Source organism: Sarcophilus harrisii, chromosome 1 (assembly GCF_902635505.1).
Source record: "Sarcophilus harrisii chromosome 1, mSarHar1.11, whole genome shotgun sequence".
Classification (NCBI taxonomy): Eukaryota; Metazoa; Chordata; class Mammalia; order Dasyuromorphia; family Dasyuridae; genus Sarcophilus; species Sarcophilus harrisii.
In genome coordinates, this window is record NC_045426.1 from 698,334,455 (window position 1) to 698,357,645 (window position 23,191).

At 51.9% G+C, this 23,191-nt stretch overlaps 1 protein-coding gene across 1 annotated transcript in view; it reads right to left on the reverse strand.

The window, feature by feature from the left end:
* Window positions 1-629: 629 nt before the first annotated feature.
* The window catches only part of GCN1 (GCN1 activator of EIF2AK4), a 69,323-nt gene continuing 46,761 nt past the window's right edge, over window positions 630-23,191 (reverse strand). The window contains exons 38-58 of the mRNA XM_031948712.1: window positions 16,215-16,435; window positions 15,365-15,433; window positions 14,953-15,091; window positions 13,863-14,059; window positions 13,572-13,714; window positions 13,005-13,122; window positions 12,679-12,894; window positions 11,991-12,155; window positions 10,111-10,272; window positions 9,886-9,978; window positions 9,568-9,711; window positions 9,208-9,477; window positions 8,910-9,023; window positions 7,327-7,557; window positions 6,768-6,961; window positions 5,337-5,451; window positions 3,352-3,448; window positions 2,972-3,120; window positions 2,323-2,430; window positions 1,769-1,987; window positions 630-1,320 (exon numbers count right to left, since the gene is read on the reverse strand). Coding sequence (XP_031804572.1) covers window positions 1,195-1,320; window positions 1,769-1,987; window positions 2,323-2,430; window positions 2,972-3,120; window positions 3,352-3,448; window positions 5,337-5,451; window positions 6,768-6,961; window positions 7,327-7,557; window positions 8,910-9,023; window positions 9,208-9,477; window positions 9,568-9,711; window positions 9,886-9,978; window positions 10,111-10,272; window positions 11,991-12,155; window positions 12,679-12,894; window positions 13,005-13,122; window positions 13,572-13,714; window positions 13,863-14,059; window positions 14,953-15,091; window positions 15,365-15,433; window positions 16,215-16,435 — 3,290 coding nt within the window. The 3' untranslated portion in view covers window positions 630-1,194. The remainder of the gene's footprint in view (window positions 1,321-1,768; window positions 1,988-2,322; window positions 2,431-2,971; window positions 3,121-3,351; window positions 3,449-5,336; window positions 5,452-6,767; window positions 6,962-7,326; window positions 7,558-8,909; window positions 9,024-9,207; window positions 9,478-9,567; window positions 9,712-9,885; window positions 9,979-10,110; window positions 10,273-11,990; window positions 12,156-12,678; window positions 12,895-13,004; window positions 13,123-13,571; window positions 13,715-13,862; window positions 14,060-14,952; window positions 15,092-15,364; window positions 15,434-16,214; window positions 16,436-23,191) is intronic.

Here is a 23,191-nt window from a genome sequence, read left to right on the forward strand (position 1 = left end):
TGGAGGGAAATGGCCCAGAAAAGCTGATGTCACGGGCACAGTGGGGCGGATGCACTCTGTGGACAGGACACAGGCCAGCGTCACAAGCCTTCTAAGAACTGAGAGGAAGGAAGTCATTCATAAGCCAGGCAGATGCTGACCTGCCCCTCTGGTTTCCTCTCGTAAGCTGCTCACCCCAAGTACGGGGCTTTTTTGCCACCAGCGGCGTGTTTTCTTCCAAGGTTCATTTCCTTCCAGAAGGACCCAACCTCACCCTTCAGCTTTAGAATGGAGAACAGGGAACTGGCTACTCAGAACACTGCCTTCCCCAAGCACAGATCTGACTGCTAGTCCCCACAAAAAGGGAAGGAGAGAGCTTCCCACACCGCTCGGTTCTGATGCAAGCCCAGCAGATACTTCGCTCTGATAAGAGCTACATGGCAAGAAGCTTCTCTTCCATTCAGTAAGAACTAAGACATCAGCACAGGCTAGAGGGAGGGGGCAGTGTCAGAGGTCAACGGCTGCTTCCAAGTTCAGGACAGCTGGGCTAAAGGTAAAACACGACCTTGGGTAAAAGAGAGCGACTGTAAAGCCTTGTTCTCCCGGAGTCTACTTGAGCAATCTCTGGAGAAAGGACAGAGCTGTTGGCATCAAGATTAAATCAAAGCCTTTATTAAACATTTGTCCTTTAAACAGCCTGCATTTAACCCCCCTCCCCCCAACTCACACTTGTTAATTGCTAAGGCTATTTAAATACCATTTTAGTCTGCTGGGAGCTTGGTGTACTGAGCCGGTCACAAGCAGCACAGCAGTAAAAAGCCAAACCCAGTGACCCGACCCTCCCCCCCAAGCACATCCACCTCCCCAGGCCTGGTGTGTAGGGCTGTGCAAAGGACCAGTACCAGCTCGGGCTTCAGCCCAGAATGGCTGGTTCAGCTCTGCGGCTGCCCGAGTGGGCCCCGTGGGCCGCGGGCTGGTGGGGAGGCTCGTGTGTGCGCTGTCTGTCCCTAGAGGAGAGGGTGAGGATGGGAGGCCATTTTAGTTGCGTGTGGGTCTGATTAAGGCTTTGGCTGTGGTCTGTTTAGAGAGTAAGATATTCTCTGGGAACCCTGTCTCCTATGCCCCAGGCAGAATGAACATTTTCAAAAATGAAAACACTGAGAACTGGTACAGATTCGAAAGGCTGGGGCCCACTCAGCTCGGCGGGCCTGGGGGTCACGTGAGGATGGTGTCATCGATCTGTTCCACCGAGTCAGCCTGGGCGGCCAGCTTCTTCAAGGACCTTCGGCAGCTCTCATTCAGAAGCTCCAAGCTGGCCACGTCCAGGATCTTGGAGACAGACTGTGAGGGTGGGAAAGAGAGAAGGTACATCAGGAACCAGACCAGCTAAAACTTCACAAAACCAGCCATCGAACGTGGCCTTGGCAGTCACCGTCACACCTGGCTACGGGCAACAGGAAAGGCCCAGAACCAGGCAGGTCGCGACGGGGCCAGAAATCCAAGGGCTTGCCCTGCTTTCCCCTCAGCTCCCGATCCCCAGCCCCCAATTGGTATTTGTGACTGCAGAGATGAGGAGGGAGTACGAGATTCAGGGCCTGGTCACAGGAAACGGCTGAGACCTGCACCCAGGAGGGGACTTCTCCCCTCGACAAGGACGGGCAAAGGGCTGTGTATGTGTCTGTATGTGTGTGCCTGTGCCTGTGTGTGCGTGTGTGCATGTGTGCAGCCCCAAAATCACTGACAAGGACCGAACAGCAGAAAAGGCAGCCAGGCCCCCGCCCCTCCTGACCTGGAGAACCTCATCGCCCTCTCTCATCTTCAGGAGGTTGACGATGGCCTGGTCGCTGTAGGCTCTCACGCTGGTGTTCTTGTCCTTCGTGTTGTCTAAAAGGGCCTTTAGGACCGGTTTGATGACCTGAGGGTCCAGGGAGGGCAGGGGCTCTTTGTTGGCCCACCAGATCATCTTCTCGGCCACAAGCTTGATGTCACTCGATGGATTCTGCAAACACTGTTCGGGGAGAGGAGGCGATAACAGTTTGCAGTCAAACACAGGCCAGGGTGGGAGATAGCTTTCCCACATCCCAACTTAGCAAAAATCCTTCTCAGATCCAGTTTACTCCCACCCACCCCCAGCCCTGATTGTGTCAGAATGCTGACCTCTTTGGTGCCTGGTGCCATGTTTCCAATCTCGCGGGGTCTCCCCCATCGGCCATGGCCAGGTCCCTATGAATGCCATGGCCAATGGGCAGAGGGTGAGGACTGGGGTGTGGCTGATGCTTCAAGGGTGGGGGAGGGAAGAGCCTTACTCTCCCCAGGCTCAAGCAGCGCCCCACTGGCACTCACCTTAATGAAGAGGCTGGTGAGCTTGCTGGGCAGGTTCCCCTCTTCCGATTCAATGTGATACTTCATCAGAAAGCCCATGCCCCGGATACCACTTACTGCAATGGGGATCTGCAGGGGTACAGGGACCAAAGGCAGAGAATGGGCTTCCTGCTCCCTCCCCTCTGCTCCCAATGGCCTCCTCAGCCCAGAAGGGAAAGGCTGCTCAATAGTGAGGAAAAGCTGGCGGAGCTGACTGTCCTGGGGCTCCGCCCAGGCTGGGACTCTAGAGATGGAGAGATCGAACCCTGGCGAAGTGGCGGAAAGTGTCCGGGAGGCAGAGGGACAAAGACATATTGGAGTCAAGCCAAACCTGGGCTCCTGCTCCATCTCTTGACTCTCACATGGCTTCCCCAACTGTCAGGTTTCTCATTGACAAGATGGGGATCACTCACCTCCGGCCCCTACCCTGAAAGGCTGTCATGAGGAGCACCTACAAGGTGGCACAACCATCAGCTGTGCTTTCCAGAACAGCTCAGGGGCCGTTCAGGGACTCTATGATGCCAGCCTCCCCAGGAGACTCTGGGACCAGTCTTCTTCTCGCCCCACCCCCACCCCGTGGAGCACTCCAGCTCCTCAGCACCCTCAGGCCCCGAAGCTTAGCCCTCCTCACCCTGTCTGCTGTGGCGTTGCTGAGAATCATCTCCTGGACACCCGGGAGGTATTTGGCCGCACACAGTCGGCCCGGAGTCACGTTCACAGCCACGGAAAGCGCCAGGCTCCGCCCGTGCCGGACCATCCAATCAATCCCAGACACGTCCGCTGCAGGGGACAAGACGGCCAAAGTCGGCTGTTGTGGAAGGGACCAAAAGGCCCTTCTGGAGATGCTCCCTGCGGAGCGTCCCGGGCCGCCCTGTAACTCCCCTGACCCTTATGCGGCCGGAGCCCAGTGGGGAAGTAACCCTGCCCCCGAGGAACCCTGATGAGGAGGAGGACGAGCCCCCCCTCCCCCCAGCCACCAGGTGCCAGGCCCAGTGCCGTGCCCAGACATACCCAGCAGGTGCTGCTGGAGCACAGCATTCAGCTCCTCCTCGGTTAGAAAGGCGCACAGCTCCCCCAGGCAGCCGGCCGAGGCCATCCTTGTGGCGTCCTGTGGGGATGGAGAGCGGGTGAGAGGCCGAGGCGGGGCGGGGGGCCAGCGGGAAGTCGGGCACTGCTCGGTCCGCTCCCTTTCCACATCTGTGAGGCAGCGTCGGAGGCGGAGCTCCTCCCTGCCTGTGCCGCTGATGGCAGCACAGCCAAAACCTGCCCCCCTTTTCACTCAGAGAAACTTTAGAGTGGGAGGGGCTGGAGTTGGGGGTCATCTTTGTAATAGCAAAGAACGCCATTACTCAGAGAGCAACTCTCTCTGGCAGAGTCTCAAAGTAGGACTTTTACCCTTTCCCTACAAGCCTAGTGGGCAGGAGGAGGCAAAAGCCGCCCAATTTAAAGGTGGGGAAAATAAAGAGGTCGGTGACCTGCCCAAGAGAAGAGATCTAAACCTTCTTCCAGAACAACCCATCCCTCTTCCTGCTGGCCCTCAAAGGCGCTCCCAAAGGGACGTCTGCCAAAGGGAAGCAAGGGGGCAGAGCAGATCGAGATAAAACACCGTGCCATCGCACCAAAATCAGTCCTGGAAAGGACGGGATCCTGGCTACCCTGCCCCGAGCACCCAAAGCAGGGCCTCGCACTGGTCAGCTGGGATCACATGGGAAAGAATGACCAAGCCTTGGGCTTTGTTTGGGGTGAGAGGATGAATGAGAACAGGCTGGTACAGTTGAGCGGAAGCTGTGGAAGAAGTCTGACAGAACAGCCGAAATGAGGCCACTGAACCGTGAACAGCCACAGACACATGAGGCAGCTACAGGAGGGCGAGCTTCTTCCCTGCCTGGCACAAGGCCGCCCTGCGTGCGGCGGGCCCCCCGATGAGCGCCACTCGTGGAGCCGCAGGTCGGGAGGAGTTTGCCTCTTTTCCTTCGAACCCTCCCTCCCTGCCTCCCTCAGAAAGGCAGCTAGCTGCCATCTGCCTGGTCCTGTTCTCCTGATCCAACATCTCTGCCCTGGGGGCAGGTGGGGAGATGGGAGGGGAGGGGAGTCAGGGGGCTGGCAGGAGTGTGGGACTGTACCAGGGGGTCTCCAGTGTCCTGAGCACTGCTGGGGGAGATAACGCAGGCCACAGCCCCTGCCCTCACGCAGCTTTTAGTCTGGTGACAAAAGAAGGGACCGAGGCAGATGGCATGCACATCAGTATTAGATGGCTACAAAACCAAAGGGGCGTGGGAAGGACGTGGGGAGCAATGAGGTAACTGAGCAGGACCCTCCTCAATCAAAAACCCAAAGTGAGAACCACCAGCCTCTGGGGTCCAAGCCAGGTCCTGTCCCCTCCCCCCATGCCTCCGATTTGTTTCTGCGGGCCATCTTCCCAGAGCAACCTCGGAGTGTGACCTCTCTGCCTTGAGGCTCCCTTCTTCCCAACCTACAAACAACTGGGACTGTGCCATTCCACACTCAAGGAGAAGAGGTGGCCCCAAGAGAGACTGTGTTTGAGGGACAGCGCCTGGGAGACAAGACGTGCTCTCTGAAGCTACCGTAAAGGCTAATGGAGAAACTGCGGCCCCTGCTGAGCCCAACCGTGCCCAGACATCTGCGGGAACGTGGAAACGTTATCAGCGAGCAAGGTGCCGTCTTTGGAAGGTCTCCCCCTCCTGTTCACACACACTGCAGCTGATGGACGGTGTAGGTGCATGTGTTGGAGGGAGAGAGAGAGAGAATGAGCGGAGCGGAGGGTGGGAAGAGATAATCTTACAGAGGAAGCCAGCCCTTTCAAGTGCCCAGCACAGTGCTGCTCCAGATTCCTCTGACCCAAGTGGAATCACTTCCATTCCCCAATGATACTCACTGAAAGAATGGAAAAGAAGACAAAAGAAGAGAATAGATTCCCTCCAACACCCAAACGTTAGGCACTAGTGTGGCCAGGAGCCCTGGCGGCGCAGCAGTACCTCATCGTGTCCCAGCATGCCGAGCAGGACAGTGGTGAGGCTCTTCCGAATGGCCGTGTCCACTTTGCCCCCCGCTCCTTGGGTCACAAACCGCAGGGCTTGCAGCATGGTGTCCCTGCAACACAACGAGTCCTTTTTAAGGGCATGACTTCGTCTGGGATTCTCCCCACTCGATGCAACAGATCTCAGCCCAGGTTGATGAAGCCACAGAGGATACCCAGGGCGGGCTCCCAGATGACAAAGAACCCCCCTGGGGGACTCGTCCAGACACACTTTGTGGCTGCCAGGTTAAACCTTAACACCCAAAACAGCGGTGAGAAGGGAGGCTTCATACAGTCTTTGAAACCGCCTCCCGGACACCGTACATAGTAACGGCAAGACCGTGTGATGATCGATCCTGACAGACTCAGCTCTTCCCGGCAAGGCGCTGATCCGAGACAATTCCAACAGACTTGGGATGGAAAGTGCCATCTGCAGCCGGAGAGAGAGCTATGGAGACTGAACGCGGATCAGAGAGTACTATTTTACCCCTTTTTTGTTTGCTTTTTCCCCTTTTGCTGTGATTTTTCTTGCACAACACGAATGATATGAAATAGGCTTAAAATGATTGTACCTGTATGACAGATCACTTGCCGTCTTGAGAAGGGGAGAGGGGGAAAAATGTGGATCTCAAAATCTTGCAAAAATGAATTTTTGAAAACTATCTGTAAATATAAAGGGACCTGCCTGCATTTTTTATTTCCTTCACAGGCTAATTGTACACTATTTCAGAGTCCGATTCTTTTTGTACAGCAAAATAACGGTTTGGACATGTATACTTGTTTTGTATTTAACTTATACTTTAACATATTTAACATGTATTGGTCATCCTGCCATCTAGGGGAGGGGGTGGGGGGAAGGAGGGGAAAAAGTGGAACAAAAGGTTTGGCAATTGTCAATGCTGTAAAATTACCCATACAGATGACTTGTAAATAAAAAGCTATTAAAAATTTAAAAAAAAAAAAAAAAAAATCCTGAGTAATGAACAAAGAAAAAAATATATATAAATGGAAAAAAATAAAATATTAAATGGAGGAAAAAAAAAGAAACTGCCTCCTGCTTGAGGAGAGTAACTCTGCCAGACCCGAGCGACCAAGAACACTCATTTCATGACTTTTGTGACGCCCGGGGAGAAAAGCAAGTTCTAACATAATGATTCCGGTTGATCAACTGAGGGAGTTTCACTTTGGCACTCAGAGCAAATAAAGGAAATGGCGTTAATTAAAAGATTCTCCCTGTTCAGATCTCTCCTGCAGCCCCCTGACCTATCATTTAGTGCAGCACCAACATCCCCATCACAGCCACTGCGCCAAGGTCTGACCCTGACTCTATGGGGGAGGGAAAGGGGGGCAGCTCCAGCCTGGTCTCCAGCCTGCTTCCCTCCCATCTCACCTGATCCCCGAGTCCTCGGTGGAGCGTATTCCGTTCAGAAGCTCAGTGAAGAGGGGGTCCACCTTGATGTGGATGGCAATGAGCTTGCCCAAGGCGTCGGCAGCTTTCAGACGCACCGCCCGGTTGGAGTCCTGAAGCGCCTTGGTGAAGGTCGTCTGCAGCTGAGGTAGGAAGGGCTTCAGGGCGATCCCGACCTACAAAGGACACGCAGGCCTTAACCTCAGGCTCTGGCGGAGCCCAGAGAAAGACTACAAAAGGGCAAAGGGCAAAACAAGCACCACGTGGGCAAGGATTCATGTCCGCCCAGAGGGCCGCACCGGGCTGTGTATCCCCCAAGCCCCTCCCAAAATCCCAGCCATCCACATGGGTGAATACACTGAGAAACATCACTTGTGTGCAATGTCTCCCACAGAATCCCTGCTCACACACAGGCCCCTCTTTCTGTCCCCTCTGCCTGCGGCCCCAGTACTCTCTCTGGGCTGCGCTTTCAGGTATAGGTGGGGCGGGGGTGAGAGCTGCTGCAAGAGATACTAGGCTGAGGGTCCCGCTCCCCACTGACCTTGGCCAGGAGGAGGCTCAGGGTCTCCAGCAGGGCCACCTTCACGTTCCAGCTGAAGCGGTCTCCCAGGATGCGAATCAGAGGGCCGGTGATGCTGACCACGGAGGGCTTCAAGGCATCGGCTGAGGTCAGTCTGATCACCAAGCCCAGGGCTCTAGCTGCCTCCTCCTTCTGCTCTGGGTTGCCAGTCAGGACTCCCTCCCGCAGCACCGGGAGTATCGAGGTTACTCCCTACAACAGGATGACGCCCGAGTCAGAGGCGCCAGCCTCCCGCCCCTCACTGGCCAGCTCGGTTCTGCCTCCAGAGGACGCAGTCAGTGGGCCCGGATCACTGCCACACGGTGGTTCTCGGGGGGAGGGTGGCTCGGTCACCTTGAGAAAGGGACACCTGCCACGGACATAGTGACCGGCCCAGCGCCACCTCCTCCCCCTCTGCCAGGGGCCCTGGGCCCTGGGCTCGCTCACTTGTGAACTCCTCGGCACCCATGTTCAGTGGGCCATCATCTCCATGCGGGGGGCTCTCAGACCTCTCTGACCAGCCTTGCCCTCTCCCGAGCTCCAACCCCACTTCGCTGCTGCTGCAGCCCGGCAACCACTGGGAGCTCCAACTCCATATACCCCAAACAGAACCCTATCCGTCTCCCCACTTCCCCCTGACTATGGGGGTCACTGTCTTTCTTCTGTCAATCACTCAGCTGATCACCTTCGCCCCCAACATCAAATCAGCTGCCAGATCTTGCCAACTAACAGCTAACACTTCTATGGGGCCTTCTGCCCGCCAGGCACTGTACCAAGCGCTCTACAATGAGCCTGATCCTCAGAACCAGTCTGGGAAGCAGGTGGTGTTACGAGCACCATTTTGCAGAGAAGGGTCATACAGCTGGTCACCATCAGGGAGGCGGAACTTCCTGACTCCTGTGCCATCCTGCTGCCCCCTGGCATGCCATTTCCTCAGCCCAACCAGCATCCTCCCCTTCTCTCCACTGCTGCCACAGCCACCCTTCTATGGACTCTCCTAAGCCCCTCATGGCCAAGCTTGTGCCTTCCTTGCCAGGCTGACAACTTCCCCTTCCCACCCCATTTCCAGGTCTTCGAGCGGGCCGTGCCTCCCCTGCCCGGCTCGGGCAGCTTCCCCCACCCCAGCCCCAGACAGATTCAGCCCAACCTCCACTCCCTCCAAGAGTCCCACCCCAGGCCTAGGTCAGTGTGGATTTATTTATCTGAAACATGCTCTACAGCCCCAGAAGGAGGTGGGGTCCTATAGGGTGGGGGAGTGTCTGGAACACCACGGGAATCTAAAGTCAAAAGACCTAGTTCAAGTCATTGGTCACTTCTGATCCTCCATCTCCTCTTCCGCAAGATGGTGATACCCTCACCAATACTAGCCTCCTTACAAAACTATCCTTACGGGCACCTGCCAGCCATGACGCGCCCTTCCCTGGAAGTTGGAAAGCCAGGAGCCCTCACTGGGTCTGGCCAGGCTGGGCAGGGACACCCAGGGAAGGACGTGTCAAGGGGCCGAGTGCTGGCGAGGGGGTCTCCTGGGGGGAGGGGCGGGGAGCCCAGAGCAGACCCTCCACTACCTTCTTAGGAATGCAGAATCCCGGCACGTGCTCCCCCTTAGCCTCGTTGCCCACCACACGGATGTCTCTGTGCAGGTCCTCGATCAGGGCCAGCTGGTTCCCAGCGTCCAACTTCTAAAGAGATCCAGGGAAAGCAGAAAGGGCGTCAGAACCACCCAAGCATTCCCGGGCGCCAGGCTGGCAAGGTGACTCGCTGGGTGGGCACGGGCTAGCTCAAGCGGCCCTCTGGGGGCTGGCAATGAACGGGTCGGGGAACGACCAGGCCAGTTCTGTAACTTTGGCCTCAGCGGGAGCCCACCTTGGTGATGGCGTTCAAGGCGTCCCAGCTCTCGTCCAGGACCACGCTGTTGGAGTCGTTGAAGAGGCGGAGCAGGCCCGAGACGAGGCTGCGCAGGTGCCCTGTGTAATCCGCCTTGGACTTGGAGCAGTAGATGTTGAGGATGATGGCAGCCGCCTGTCTCATGCCCACCTCGGGGCTGCGCGTGGCTTCCAGCAGGTCCTCGATGATGATCCGGTGGCCGGCATCGTCATCCACCGACAAGATGACCGCCTGGCAGTTTGCCATCTCCTAAAGCCAGGGAGGAAAGGGCAGTGAGCGCTGTGTCCTCTGGGCCAAAGCAGACCTGCCGTGCCGACATGCAGCCCCCTCACCGCTCACCTGCGCCTCATCGCTGGTACCCAGCTTCTCCTTGAGGGCAGACATGACAGCCGGCAGGATCACCCCGAGATGGCGGGTCAGAGCATCGCCCGCCACGGAGGAAAGGAAGGCCAGCACCCGTGTGTTGATAGGTGGAGACGTCAGCTGGCAGAAAGGTGAACAGCTGCCTCAGCTCCGATGCCCCCCCGGTGCCCACCCCAGCAGCCCCGGGGACCTCCAGCCCCTCTGTGCCATGAGGGAGTCCTCCCCCAGAGCTACCTCCTCCCCACAGGGCAGCGGCATAGCAGGGCTGCCACAGGACCTGCCCAGGGGACATACTTTGGGCACCAGGTAGGGCAGCACCACGCGACTTTTGACAGCCATGACCTGCTTAAGACCGTCCAAGGCAAATTCTGACATCTCCTCGTCATCCTGAGGAAAGAGGCACGAGACAGGCTGCAGGAGTCCGCTGGGCTGTGGTCCCTGCCCCCTCTCCCCTCCCCACCTTCACCCCTAGCCACCCCCCCTTCTCCACGCCCCCATGAGCCCAGGGAGCTGCCTCACCAGTTGCTTCAACAAGAAGGGCAAGATGTCCTCCAGAGCCTGGTAGCCGATGGTGGAGTGGAGCTGCTCGAAGGTCTTGGCAGCCGCCTCCCGCACCTCCTCCAGGGGGTCGCACAAGGCTTTCCTGGCTGTGGGCACCAGGGACTCAGAGAAGAACAGCACCTGCCATGGGCCAAGCACATGAGAGCTGTGTCGGGAGAGGCTCGGAGGCCCGAAGGCCGGGGCCGAGCAAGAGGGAGCTGAGAGAAGAGGGCAGCTCTGCAGCCCCAGGAGGAGCACGAATTGGGGAGCTGGGGCCTGGGCTCCAGGGCAGCCTCCTGGCCACAGGCCTAAGGGAGCTCACCCTGACGAGCCCCAGACGTGCTGGGTTCCCTCAGACTTCCCCTGTCATCTCAGCTGATCTATAAGGCAGGCCTGTCAGGACCCCCACGGGGCTTGGGAGGAGAGGGAGGCGGAGGGAGGCCACTTGCCCAGGCTCACACTGAGAGCACACCCAGGTGTACCCAGCTCTGTCTGAATTCGGCCCAGGGCTCTGTGGTGCCCCCAGTATCCACATCTGCTCCTCCCCATCTCCAGCATCTCCAAAGGGGCCCTTGGCAGCCGCCTGGTCCAGAACGCCCCTCCTAGTGGCCCTCCTAGGGAGCCCAGCCTGGGGGACAGCCCTTCAAAGGCCTGAAGGCAGCAAGAGCTCCATCCTCTCTTTTCTATATTAAACACCCCAAACTTTTCCCCTGGGGCCTCCGGGGCCTGCTATAAAACCTTTCTGCCCCCTGGCTGTCCTCCAGGAGCCATCCTCTGCCTCTTGGGCTGGGCCACAGCCCCTGCCCCCAACTTGAACAGATGAACACCAGAGGACGGGTCTCTGAGCACCGCACAGGGGCCTTTTGCGGTTTCCTCCACTCTTTGCCTGCTAGACCACATTGCTGACATACACCTGAATCCCTTAAGGCCCCCAGATCATTTTCGGACAAACTGCTCGCTTGCTAGGTGTGCCCGCAGCTGATCTAATGGGAAGAGGTCTATTTCTGGGCTAAGATATCACTTCAGAGGCACCTCCCGGTCTTGGTTTGAGAGGAACCTAACCAACCTCCCAGAAATGTTTTGAGGATCAAATTACCTTAGAAGAAAGGCTGAAAGATCCTTTAAATTCCTTGAAAACAATTATTTGATGACCCCCACATCCAGAGAGAGAACTACGGAGACCAAATGTGGATCAGAGCATAGCACGGTCACCTTTTTGGGGGTTTGTTTGCTTTTCCTTTCTCATGGTTTTCCCCCCTGATTTTTCTTGTACAACATGACAGATATGGAAATATTTTAAAAGTTTTAAAAGACTATCCATGTGCAAGGGATAATGTTGTAAAAAATTACCCTGGCATGGGTTCTGTCAATAAAAAATTATTTAAATAAATGAATGAATGAATGAATGAATGAAAGAAAGAAAGAAAGAAAGAGAAAAAGACTATCTGTGTTCCACCTAGATCAGATTGCTTGTTGTCTTGGGGAGAAGGGAGATAAGGGAGGGATGGGGAAAAACTTGGAACACAAAATCTTAACCAAAATCTAAGTGTATTTGGAAAAATAAAATACTACCGAAGAAAAAATAATTTTAAAATTATTTTTAGAAATAGCAGCTATCTCTAATGCAGCAAACAGGCCATTCACACCCACTCTCTGCCCATCGTCATTGTCACTAAGTCTAACACTCCATACCCACATGATACACAAACACAACAGGTCTCCCCCCACCTGTGGCACACCCACCACACACGGACGTACCCTACCCATCACACTCATCCACACTCAGGACTGCCCAAGGCGGGCCTGGCCCTGGGCAGTGACATCCCCTGACGTTGCGGAGGAGGCCCCCCCACACTCACCGCGTCCCTGCTGGTGGACTTCATGATCTCACTGAGTCCCACACACACGCCCTGCCTCTCGTCGCTCTTCTCAGATCTCAGGCCTTCCTCCAAGATGGGGATGATCTCTGGCAGGATCTTCTCCCCCAGCTTCCGGACAAGATCCCCCAAGGTCCGTGCAGCAATCTGTCGGCAAAAACCAGGTCAATCTTTCCACAAAGCCCTTACTGCCACATCCCAGAACCTTTTTCAAGAGAAAAGCCGACATCTGAGATTTGTTCTATTTCATGCACATGATTTTTCGAACACTCTCATACCTCAAAGGCTTCAGGACACATAAAACAAGAAGCAAAAATAAGATTTCCCCTTAATGTTCAAGAGCCAGTATCCATGCATGGACATAAACTTCCAGGTGCTGCAGTCCTAGGCCAGTTCCCCTTGCTTTTCAAACCCAAATTTTCTGGTCTATCAATAGCATGCTTGGGCTGAAGGGGAACTGGGGAACATAGCCCATGTCCCAAACTCCAATGGGAATTTCCATGGCAGGAACCAGAAGTCAGGAGAGGCAGGCAGTGCCTGCCATGTGCACTGGCGTCTCTCCCCTCAGTGGGCCCGCACGGGCCCCACACTGACCTCACGGGTCACTCGGTCCAATCCCGTCATCCCACAGACCAGGAAGCTCAGGCCGCAGACCCGAGCAAGCGCTTACCGTTCGCTTATCTGAGCAAGTGCTCGCCAGGAAGCCCAGCAGGAGGCCAAAGAGCGTGGGCAAGATCTCCCGAAGAGTGCGGGGCGTGTTGGAGACCACGATCTTCCAGACGTGCAGAGATGCCTGCCGCACAACCAGCTGAGTGTCGGAGCGGCCCATGTACAGCCCGGCCAAGACGCGGTTCCGCCGCTCCACTCCCAGGGCACTGATGATCGCCTGCGACCGACCAAGGGAAAGGAGAAGAGGAAACGAACGGATGAGATGGGGAGAGCAGGCTCCCAGACCCCCTTCCTTAGCAACACCCAAGCGCGGGCACAAAGCTTCACCTTGTTGGACTGGGCAGTGCCAAAGTTGTCATCCTCAGAGGCCGTTTCTGTGGTCATTTTGCCAGTGACACCCGAGATGTGGAACAGAAGGTCTCCAAGGAGCTGCACGGAGCTGAACCTGACAATGGGGAGGACAGAGAGTGGAATCACACACACAGCCTGCTTCCAAATGAGGAACTGCCAGGAAGCAAGAGCAACCATGGCACTGCCACCAGGCAGCCAAGTCCTGTAAGCCCCATCCCTCTGAGATTCACAACCATGTGGGCAGTGCCAGGGGCTGTGCCAGCTTACAGGTCACTGCCACAATCCGCCTGCCAGCCACTGGACAGAGCAACAAGATGCAAGAGGACAGTAGAGCAGCCGCTGCCCTCGGTAGGGGCTCGGACAAACTAGCGCCAGCACCAGTCCGGCCCTCTGGAAGGACACCAGAGAGGATGCCCCCAAGCGCCAGGGACAAGGAGGCTGGGGAGCTCCAGCCTCTACAGGACCCTCTACTTCCCCTCACTAAATGAACCTCTCTCAACCCTAAATGCAAATTAACCCACCTCCCGCCGCCCAGCCCAGTACCTTATCCTCCAGAGGTCATCAAAGAGGCCTTGCTCAAGCTGCGGCAGCAAGAGTGCAATGGCTGTCTCCGCATACATCGAGATGATCCTCTGTCCGGCACGCAGGGCGGTGTCCCGGACAAACTCGTTCTCGTCGGCCAGGGCCTGCACAGACACTGATCATCAGCCAGGTCTAGGTCTTCCCGGGCAGCGGCAGCAAAACCCTGGATGGCCCTGGGTCCTTGCGGCCGTCTGGCTCTCCCACATCCTGCCCCTTCCTCAGCCCCACTCCCCTGGGAGGGCAGGCCCCTACCTTGAGGATGCAGGGGATGATGGGCCCCACGTAAGGGGTGAACTTGTCTCCAAAGGTGATGGGCAGGTAGTTGAACATCATGATGTAGCCATCTCGGACGTGGGGGGCGATGTCCACTTTGCTGGCCGTGGCCACGATCTCAGGCATCAGCTTCTCCAGCTTCTCCACTCCCAGACCAGCCATGACCTCGGCCAACCCTGCACGGCAAGGACAGATTTATGGCCTCCCTCCACAAGGAGCCATTTCCCCAAATGAGAAGAAGTCGAAGGACATGAACACAGTAAAACACCAAAAATCAGAGAAATACAAATCAAATCCACTGTGAGGCTTTACTTCACACCCAGCAAACTGGCAAAGATGACAAAAGATGGCGAGTCAAACATTGGAGGGAGTACAGAGAGCAGGCACCCGAAGGCGCTCGTGGGAGATCAGTGAATTGGCTCCACTGCCCCAGAAGGAACACTGGAATCGGGCTAAAAAAGTGACTGAAGCGTCCACGTTCTTGGGCCTACAAATCATCCCCATTGCCATCTCCCATCTCCCGTGCCCCCTGGAGAGAAGGGCATCTCTGGGAGTGCAGCCTGGCTGCCCTGGGGATGTAACGAGCACAGATGCAGAGAAGCCCAAGAAGACACTGGAACAAGGCAGGGAAGCCCCACCACTAGTGACCCGAATAGGGAGAGACCGAAGCTGGACGACAGGCACACAGACTGACAGGTAGGATGTGCCCCCCAACTTTGAAGAACTGGGGGGTCTTGGAGGGGGAACCTGACTTGTTTTCCCCAGCTGCTTTAAAATTCTTTTTTCCCCCCTGAAGCAATTGGGGTTCAGTGACTTGCGCAGGGTCACACAGCCAGGAAGTGTTAAGCGCCTGAGACCACATTTGAACTCAGGTCCTCCTGACTTCAGAGCTAAGGCTCTATCTGCGCCCCCTAGCTGCCCCTTTAAAATTCTTTACAAGAAATGGCTTCCTGGGTGAAGGTAAGGAATATATTTGCAAATGAAGGTGACAAATCTTAAAAATAATCCTCCCCTGCACACTCTAGGGAAGTTCCTCCCTCTAAGGTTCCCCTTCCGGACCCATGCTCACCCTGTGCGGCGCCGGAGCGATCCACTGAGCTCTGCTCGTACGTCAGGGTCTCCATCAGCCAGGGCAGCAAGTCCTCAAAGCAGGACTCGCCCATGCCTTTCACCATGGCTCCCAAGGCCTTCGCAGACACCGTCCGGACCTGTCCGGGAACCAGAAGGTGTATTGGACGAGGCCTGGAATCCTGTCCGAGACCCGGAATCCTGTCCGAGACCCGTGCTCCCCGACCCAAACCGCCGAAGCAGCTTCTCTTGGGTTTCAATCACAAAGCTTGCTCCCTCCAGTTCCATTTAAGCACTTCCTGGGTGCTGGGCACAGGGACACCAAGGGTGGCTGCCCTTGAGATGCTGACATCCCATAACTTACAAGAAATCTAAGAGTCTTTGTGGGGAAACAAACCATTTCCAAGACTTACCTCAGGCACAGGGTCCAACAGAGAGGCTTTCAGCCCAGGGGTCACACTCGGAAGGTAAGGGGCCAAGTCCTAGAACACAAAGCAAAGAGAGGGGCTGGGGCAGACATTGGCCACCAGTCCCGGGGAGCCCCGTGGCCTTCCTCTGCTCTGGGGTCAGGCCCAGGGGACATGACCTGACCAGAAAAAGGCCAGACCCCTCAGAACCAGGAGGTGGGGGACGGGGAGCAGCCAGGAGCCCCCCTTCCACCACTCGAGCCAGCATCTCGCCAGGGATCTCAGGCCTTTTGGCCAGGAAATGTCCTTCCTCCATGCCAGCCACTGTGGCTACAGCATTATCTTCCTGTTCTCTCTCACAGGAAGGGGAACATGGTAGGATGGACAGGCTGGGAAACCTGGTTCAAACCCACCCTCAAGCATGTCTTGCCTCTATCACTCAGGCCCTCTGGGTCTCAGTTTCCTCCCAGGTACCCCGGATGCTCTCACAGTCCCTTCCAGCTCCAAATCGGGAGCCACTCTGGGAAACAGGAAATCTCTGGGCCTCCCAGGTGGCCTTTCTGCCACAGAAGCACAATCTCAACAGGATGGAGGGAAGTGGGCTGAGCCATGGACATCCCGGGCTGTATCAGCACCCACAGTCGGCACAACTGGAAAATTCTCCAGTTGTACGGTTCCCCATGGGAGAATATGAGCACATTTTCATTCTCACCTCAGGCTGGGATAACTCCCGGGTCACGCTGTGAGGCTCCCGACGGCCCCAGTGTTTCCCCACCTCCCATCCCCTTCCCAGCAAAGGGCTCTAAGCTCCCACAGGAGGGAATTGCGGAAAGCGCCCCCTCCCCAGAAGCCTCACCTTCTGGTCTGTCAGGGAGTACATGTTGCCAATGATCTGGGCAGCCATCTTCCGGGTGTCGGTGGATCGGTCCTGGAAGGCTCTCTGGACAATGGGCATGATGAGAGCCAAGGACGGGGCATCGATGAAATGGACAAACTTGGTATCGAGCAGGGTCTGCAGGCACTGCTGAGTCTTCCTGGAGGGATCCGTCAAAGCGTCCAGAAGGACCGGAGCAATAGCTGCAAGTCCAGAAACGAGCGCATGAGCCCTTGGTCTGTGTGCGTCTCCCCAGGGTGACACAGGAACATGAAGGTCCTCAGGGAGCCCTAAGATCCACAAGCTCCAGCCTCGTCCCTGCCATGGGGGCAGGTCCAGGGCAGGACCGCCACCAGCTGACTGCTCTACTGAGACCTCATGGTTTATGTTTTCAGGGGGTCAATTCCAGCGGGCAGTGAATGACCTGGGTCTACTCTGCTGAGCCTTCTTTGGATGAGCAGCTACGGCACAGCAGCCCCCAACACCTAAATCGGATTTAACACAAAACACTGAGACAGCGGGGGTAAGGGAAATGGGCCAGGTGCCTTGTGTCTCATCCCACTCCTTCATGGCTATAACCCTTCCTCCCCAATAACAAAGACCAACAGGTTGGCCCAGCGCCCAGTGCCCGACTAGCCAAACAGACCACACAGGCAAGTCCTCCTGCCTGCCCACTAAAAGAAGGGAGACACTTCTCTCCTTGGGACCAAGTTCTCGGCATGTGGCTCTGCTTCCAGATGACCCCCTTCTTCTGGTTATTTTCTCACCCTTATCACTGCCTTGAGGCTCCCCAAGTTTCTCTGAATTCTCATTTGATGCTTCTTATGGTCATGAGAATCACAGGCTGCTCCCCAGGGAGTGGACAGTCCCCTGGTTTCTGGGTTCTTGCTCCCAAGTTCCCTTCTTCTGACTCATTCCTCTACATTGGGATATTTGCTATAGTCTCATTTATTTAAAGTGTGTTTATTCCAACCCTAATTAATCTTTCTAACTTCATGAATGAGGTCCAGATGAGGCAGCTCGAAGGTGACTTGACATCTAGACAATGGGGGAACTGGACGAGAGATCTCTCATCTCCCTACCAGCTTAAAGACTCGGTGAAATCCAAGACAAAGTAGCAGCAACAAGTACGGTGAGCACCCTGTGCCCAATTTCTCCAAAAAGATCTAGAAAACAAATCATGCTAAACTTATTTGATCATAAAGTCAAAGAAAAAAATTACAGCGAGTCATTTTTCCAGCCTAGGTCATCAGAGGGAAATAAAGAGGTGTAAAGGTCCCTGGAGATAGGGTCTGGCCAGAAGCATGCTGCCCACAGAGATAGCACTGATCGGACCAAGAAGAGGCCCCACACCGGTTCACACACAGATCCAGGGAGGACTAAAACGGACACTAGGGCTGGGACTCCAGGACGAAGAGTGGTCATGGGCCCTAGAAGTTCGGAAGCAAATACAGCTGGATGGCTTGGGCCCAGGGGCTGAGCAGAATCTCAGATCTCGCTTCCAGCCCAACCTGACACCTGCAGCAGAATCACCAGAGCAGACTAAAGGGAAGCCTTACAGCTGTGTCATTTTGAACCATCAGGGCTTTGCAATTGGCCTAGAGTAGATGAATTCACCCACGATCTAACAGGTTCCAAAGAGGCAAATCTGCAGGCAAATTGCTTAGATTCACCCACCTTGTGAAACAGACCAGGGTGGTAGCAATCAGACTGACCAGATCAGACCACTTTCTGGGCACCAAAAGCTTGAAGATCCCAGCAGAAGCTGTATTTGAAATCCTCAGTTAACCAAATACTCAATAAAGATGAGGTTCAGACATTCCCTCCAGAAGTACAAAAAGGCTGAGCTAACATAAAAGGCTGAGTGGGAAAGTAGGTAGGAAGAATGAGCAAACAACAATAAAAAGAACCCCATCACAAAAAGTTAATACGGTGACAGGGACATTCAAGACATAAATCCAGTAGAAGAGAATGACTCCAGTGCCTCAAAGAAACATGGTTTGGGCATTATTTCAACTAGGACTTCCAGAAGACATGAAGCAAGAGTTTTTTTAAAAGAGCCAAAAAATATTTTTATAAATGTAATGAGAGCACTAAAAGAAAAAAAAAGGGTAAATAAAAAAGCTGTGAAAGAAAAAAATGGAAAAGAAAATCAACAGTTTGGCACAGGAAGTAAAAAACCTTGCCCAGATAACATGCCCCGAAAATTAGAATGGGCGCAAACAGAAATTAATGACTCCATAAGATGACAAGAAATATTAAAATCAAGTCAAAAGACTTAAAATGTAAAGTATCTTCTAAGTGAAATTAGCAGAACCAGGAGATCATTATATACTTCAACAATGATACTGTATGAGGATGTATTTTGATGGAAGTGGATTCCTTCAACAAAGAGAAGCTCTAACTCAGTTTCAATTGATCAAGGATGGACAGAAGCAGCTACACCCAAAGAAAGAACACTGGGAAATGAACGTAAACTGTTTGCATTTTTGTTTTTCTTCCCGGGTTATTTCTACCTTCTGAATCCAATTCTTCCTGTGCAACAAGAGAACTGTTCGGTTCTGCACACATATATTGTATCTAGGATATACTGTGACCTATTTAACTTGTATAGGACCACTTGCCATCGGGGGAGGGGGTGGAGGGAGGGAGGGGAAAAATCGGAACAGAAGTGAGTGCAAGGGATAATGTTGTAAAAAATTACCCTGGCATGGGTTGTTAATAAAAAGTTATTAAAAAAAAATAAAACAAAACAAAAATGTAAAGTATCGTATAGCAAAAACAACTGACCTAGAAAGCAGGTCAAAAAGAGATAGTTCAGGAATCACTGGACGCATGACCAAGAAAAAAAGGTTCTTTTCATCCCATTTAAAGAGATCATGAAAGAAAATTGCCCCCATGTCTCAGAACCAGAGGACAAAACAGAAACAAAATCCACTGGTCATCTCTTGAAAATACCCCTCCAAAGAAAATTTATAGTTAAAACTCAGAATCTGTAGGTCAAGGTAAAAAAAACCTATACAAACAAAAAGAATCCAAGCCCCAGTGAGCCCGTCAGATGCTACTAAATGGAGTGAAAAGGTCAGAACCAGACACCGCAGAAAGAAAAAAAAAATATTAACAATCAAAAATAACTTTTCCAGAAAAACTGACTATGATCCTGGGGATGAGGAGGTGGAGATTTCCAAATATTCCTCATGAAAAGACCACAAAGACATAGGAAATGTGAAGGGCAAGCACAGAAGTCAAGAAAAACAAAATGGTAAAACAAAAAAGAACAACGATAAAGAACTAAACAAAGACAAAGTGTTTACGTTCTAATGAGAGGAAATGTTATATGTCTCCTTTGAACCTTATTACTATTAGGGATTACAGAGGGAGACTAATTACACAGAAAGCCTGGGAGTGCATCTGTTATATCCTGATGAGCTCAAAAAAGGAAAGAAAAGGGAAGACGAATGCAAGGGGTGAGGGAAGTGGGGAGTGGGGAGAGAAAAAAGGATAGAGAAAAATCACATGATCAGGGCACACATGTCCAAGTGCACATGAACAAAGCAAAAAGGAGGGGGAGCGGCTAACAAGGACTACATTCTCATCTGTACTGTTCAAAGGAGGGGAGAACTCTCCCCCATACACACACACATTCATACATACATGTACCCACATACATCTACACATATACCCATACATATCCCCCACACATACACACCTCATCCATATATAACATGTACATACACACATAATATATAATACACACACCACATACATATAATATATCCCACATGTACATAACATATACATACACCCCATAATACATATCCATCCCCCATGTGTACATATATATACATCCACATACATTTGCTTCCATACATTCCCATACATATAATACATCCCCCATACATGCACATATATATATATCTGTACATCCATAACACACACATCTCTCATAAATCGATACTATACTATACACACATATATAAAAAATACATTTCCCCATACATGCATCCCTATACACACATACACATACAATAATACATCCACACATACTACAAACACACACAAGCACTCAGAGTTGAGTACAGAAACTTATCTCCCTCAATAGGAAAACAGGAGAAAAGAGGGCAACAAGGAGGGTAAAACAAGACAGATTAGTTTTAAGCAAAACAAACACCAAGGACATACAAAAATAGTTATGGCAGCTCTTTTTGCAGTGGCAAAGAACTGGGAACCAAAGAGGGGGAGGGGGGCGTCCATCCATTGGGAGGTGATAGGCTTGACAGTATATGTCTATAAACAGTAGTTTTGTTTTCCTTTTTTTTCTCATTTGGAAGGGAAGAGGTAAAAGGGAGAGAGGAGAGATTTTTGCTAAGTGAAAAAATAAGATTTAATTCTTTAAAAAAAATTAAATGAAGAAATTAGGGAAGAAAAAAAGAAATAAAGCCTAGACTTGAATCTCTGAAAAAGTAAATGAAAATAAACTGGCAAGTGGAGGAATCATGACACTATAAAGGTTCTGATTCTGAGAAATCCTCAGAATCTTGTACTTGGAAGAAGAAACCTGGGAAGACATCTGGTTCATGAAACCTCCAACAGCTTAAATATTGGTCTGTTTTCTGATATTTAACTTAGGTACAGGAAATTTTAGTATGCCCAAAGCGGGAGCCATTCAAAGACCAGCCATTGTCATGGATCCACAGACATCCTAACAAACCACAGTATCTCTAAACTCAGTATTCCCTACGCTATGGTTCATTCTTTGTCCCCAGGACCAAGAATTCACTTTTTCCCCCCTCTATGCTTGTCAAAATTCTCTCCTACTAAGGCTAAGCTCAGGTGCCAGCCACTTCCATGAAAACTTCCCCAGTTTTCAACCTAATTCTACCACCACCCCTTCTTAGGGGCCAACAATTTCTTTCTGCTCAAGTTTCCTGGAGTATGTTCTTCATCTGGATCTCTCCTTGGCTCCTTTATTTAGCTATATCCATGGTGCACCTACTGTGCCATTTGCCACCCCACCCCAGCCTCCTACCATCCTCTGAGATCTAGGACGAGACTGTATCTGGGGCACCAGCCCCAGGACCTTGTTTGGGAAGCCCTTGATAAACACTGCGTGAATTGAACACCATTCAATGTCGATAATACACAGATCAATGGATATCTCTTATTCATATACCCAGCTCCCACCCTCATTGGACTGTACTTTCTTTGAGGTGAAGGGTAGAAATTGTTGCCCATTTTTGTATCTCCAGAATCAGGAGAAGCAGGTGCACATCAGGCACTCGACAGCTATTTTTGAACTTCACCAAGATGAATCACAATCCTACAACAACTGGGAAAAACACAAAGTACACCTACACAAAAATGCCCCTGACAAGGCACCAGGCCAGCCTTAAACAAAGGGGAGTTTGCCTGCAGGGCTTGCACTCTCTCTTTACTCCTGCAGTAACATCCCAACAGGCCTCCGAGACCTTAGATGTCTTACTCACTTCCCCCACGATGAACAAGCTGTGGACATAAGAAGCAGGAAGACCTACGCCAGAAACAGCTTGCTGCCATCCAATACCTCCAGATCTCAGTTTTCTCATCTGTGAAATAGGACTAACAATATACCATCTGTTTCCCAGAGTTGTTATGAAAGAAAAGCTATGAAGCCCAGTAAATATCAAACCATCAGTATTACAGGTTTTCAAAATATTCTTCATTTGAACATAGGATAGTTTACCTCTCAGACCTATGGAGGAGGAAGGAATTTATGACCAAAGAAGAACTAGAGATCATTATTGATCATAAATAGAAAATTTTGATTATATCAAATTGAAAAGTTTTTATACAAACAAAACTAATGCAGACAAGATTAGAAGGGAAGCAATAAACTGGGAAAACACTTTTACAGTCAAAGGTTCTGATAAAGGCCTCATTTCCAAAATATATAAAGAATTGACTCAATTTATAAGAAACCAAGCCATTCTCCAATTGAAAAATGGTCAAAGGATATGAACAGATAATTCTCAGACGAAGAAATTGAAACTATTTCTAGCCATATGAAAAGATGCTCCAAGTCATTATTGATCAGAGAAATGCAAATTAAGACAACTCTGAGATACCACTACGCACCTGTCAGATTGGCTAAAATGACAGGGAAAGATAATGCAAAATGTTGGAGGGGATGTGGGAAAACAGGGACACTGATTATTGTTGGTGGAATTGTCAACATATCCAGCCATTCTGGAGAGCAATTTGGAACTAAGCTCAAAAAATTATCAAACTATGCAGACCCTTTGATACAACAGTGTTACTACTGGGATTATACCCCAAAAAGATACTAAAGAAGGGAAAGGGACCTGTAGGTGCCAAAATGTTTGTGGCAGGTCTCTTTGTAGTGGCCAGAAACTGGAAACTGAGTGGATGCCCATCAATTGGAGAATGGCTGAATAAATTGTAGTATATGAATGTTATGGAATATTATTGTTCTGTAAGAAATGACAAGCACAAGCCCTTTTTGTAGTGGCTAGAAACTGGAAACTGAATGGATGTCCATCAGTTGGAGAATGGCTGAATAAACTGTGGTATATGAAAATTATGGAATATTACTGTTCTGTAAGAAATGACCAACAGGATGATTTCGAAAGGCCTGGAGAGACTTAACGAACTGATGCTGAGGAAATGAGCAGGACCAGGAGATCATTATATACTTCAACAAAATACTAGATGATGACCAGTTCTGATGGATCAGGCCATCCTCAGCAACAGATCAACCAAATCATTTCTAATGGAGCAGTAATGAACTGAACTAGCTATGCCCAGAAAAAGAACTCTGGGAGATGACTAAAACCATTACATTGAATTCCTAATCCCTATATTTATGCACACATGATTTTTATTTCCTTTCAAAGCTAATTGTACAATAATTCAGAGTCTGATTTTTGTACAGCAAATAACGCTTTTATGTATACTTATTG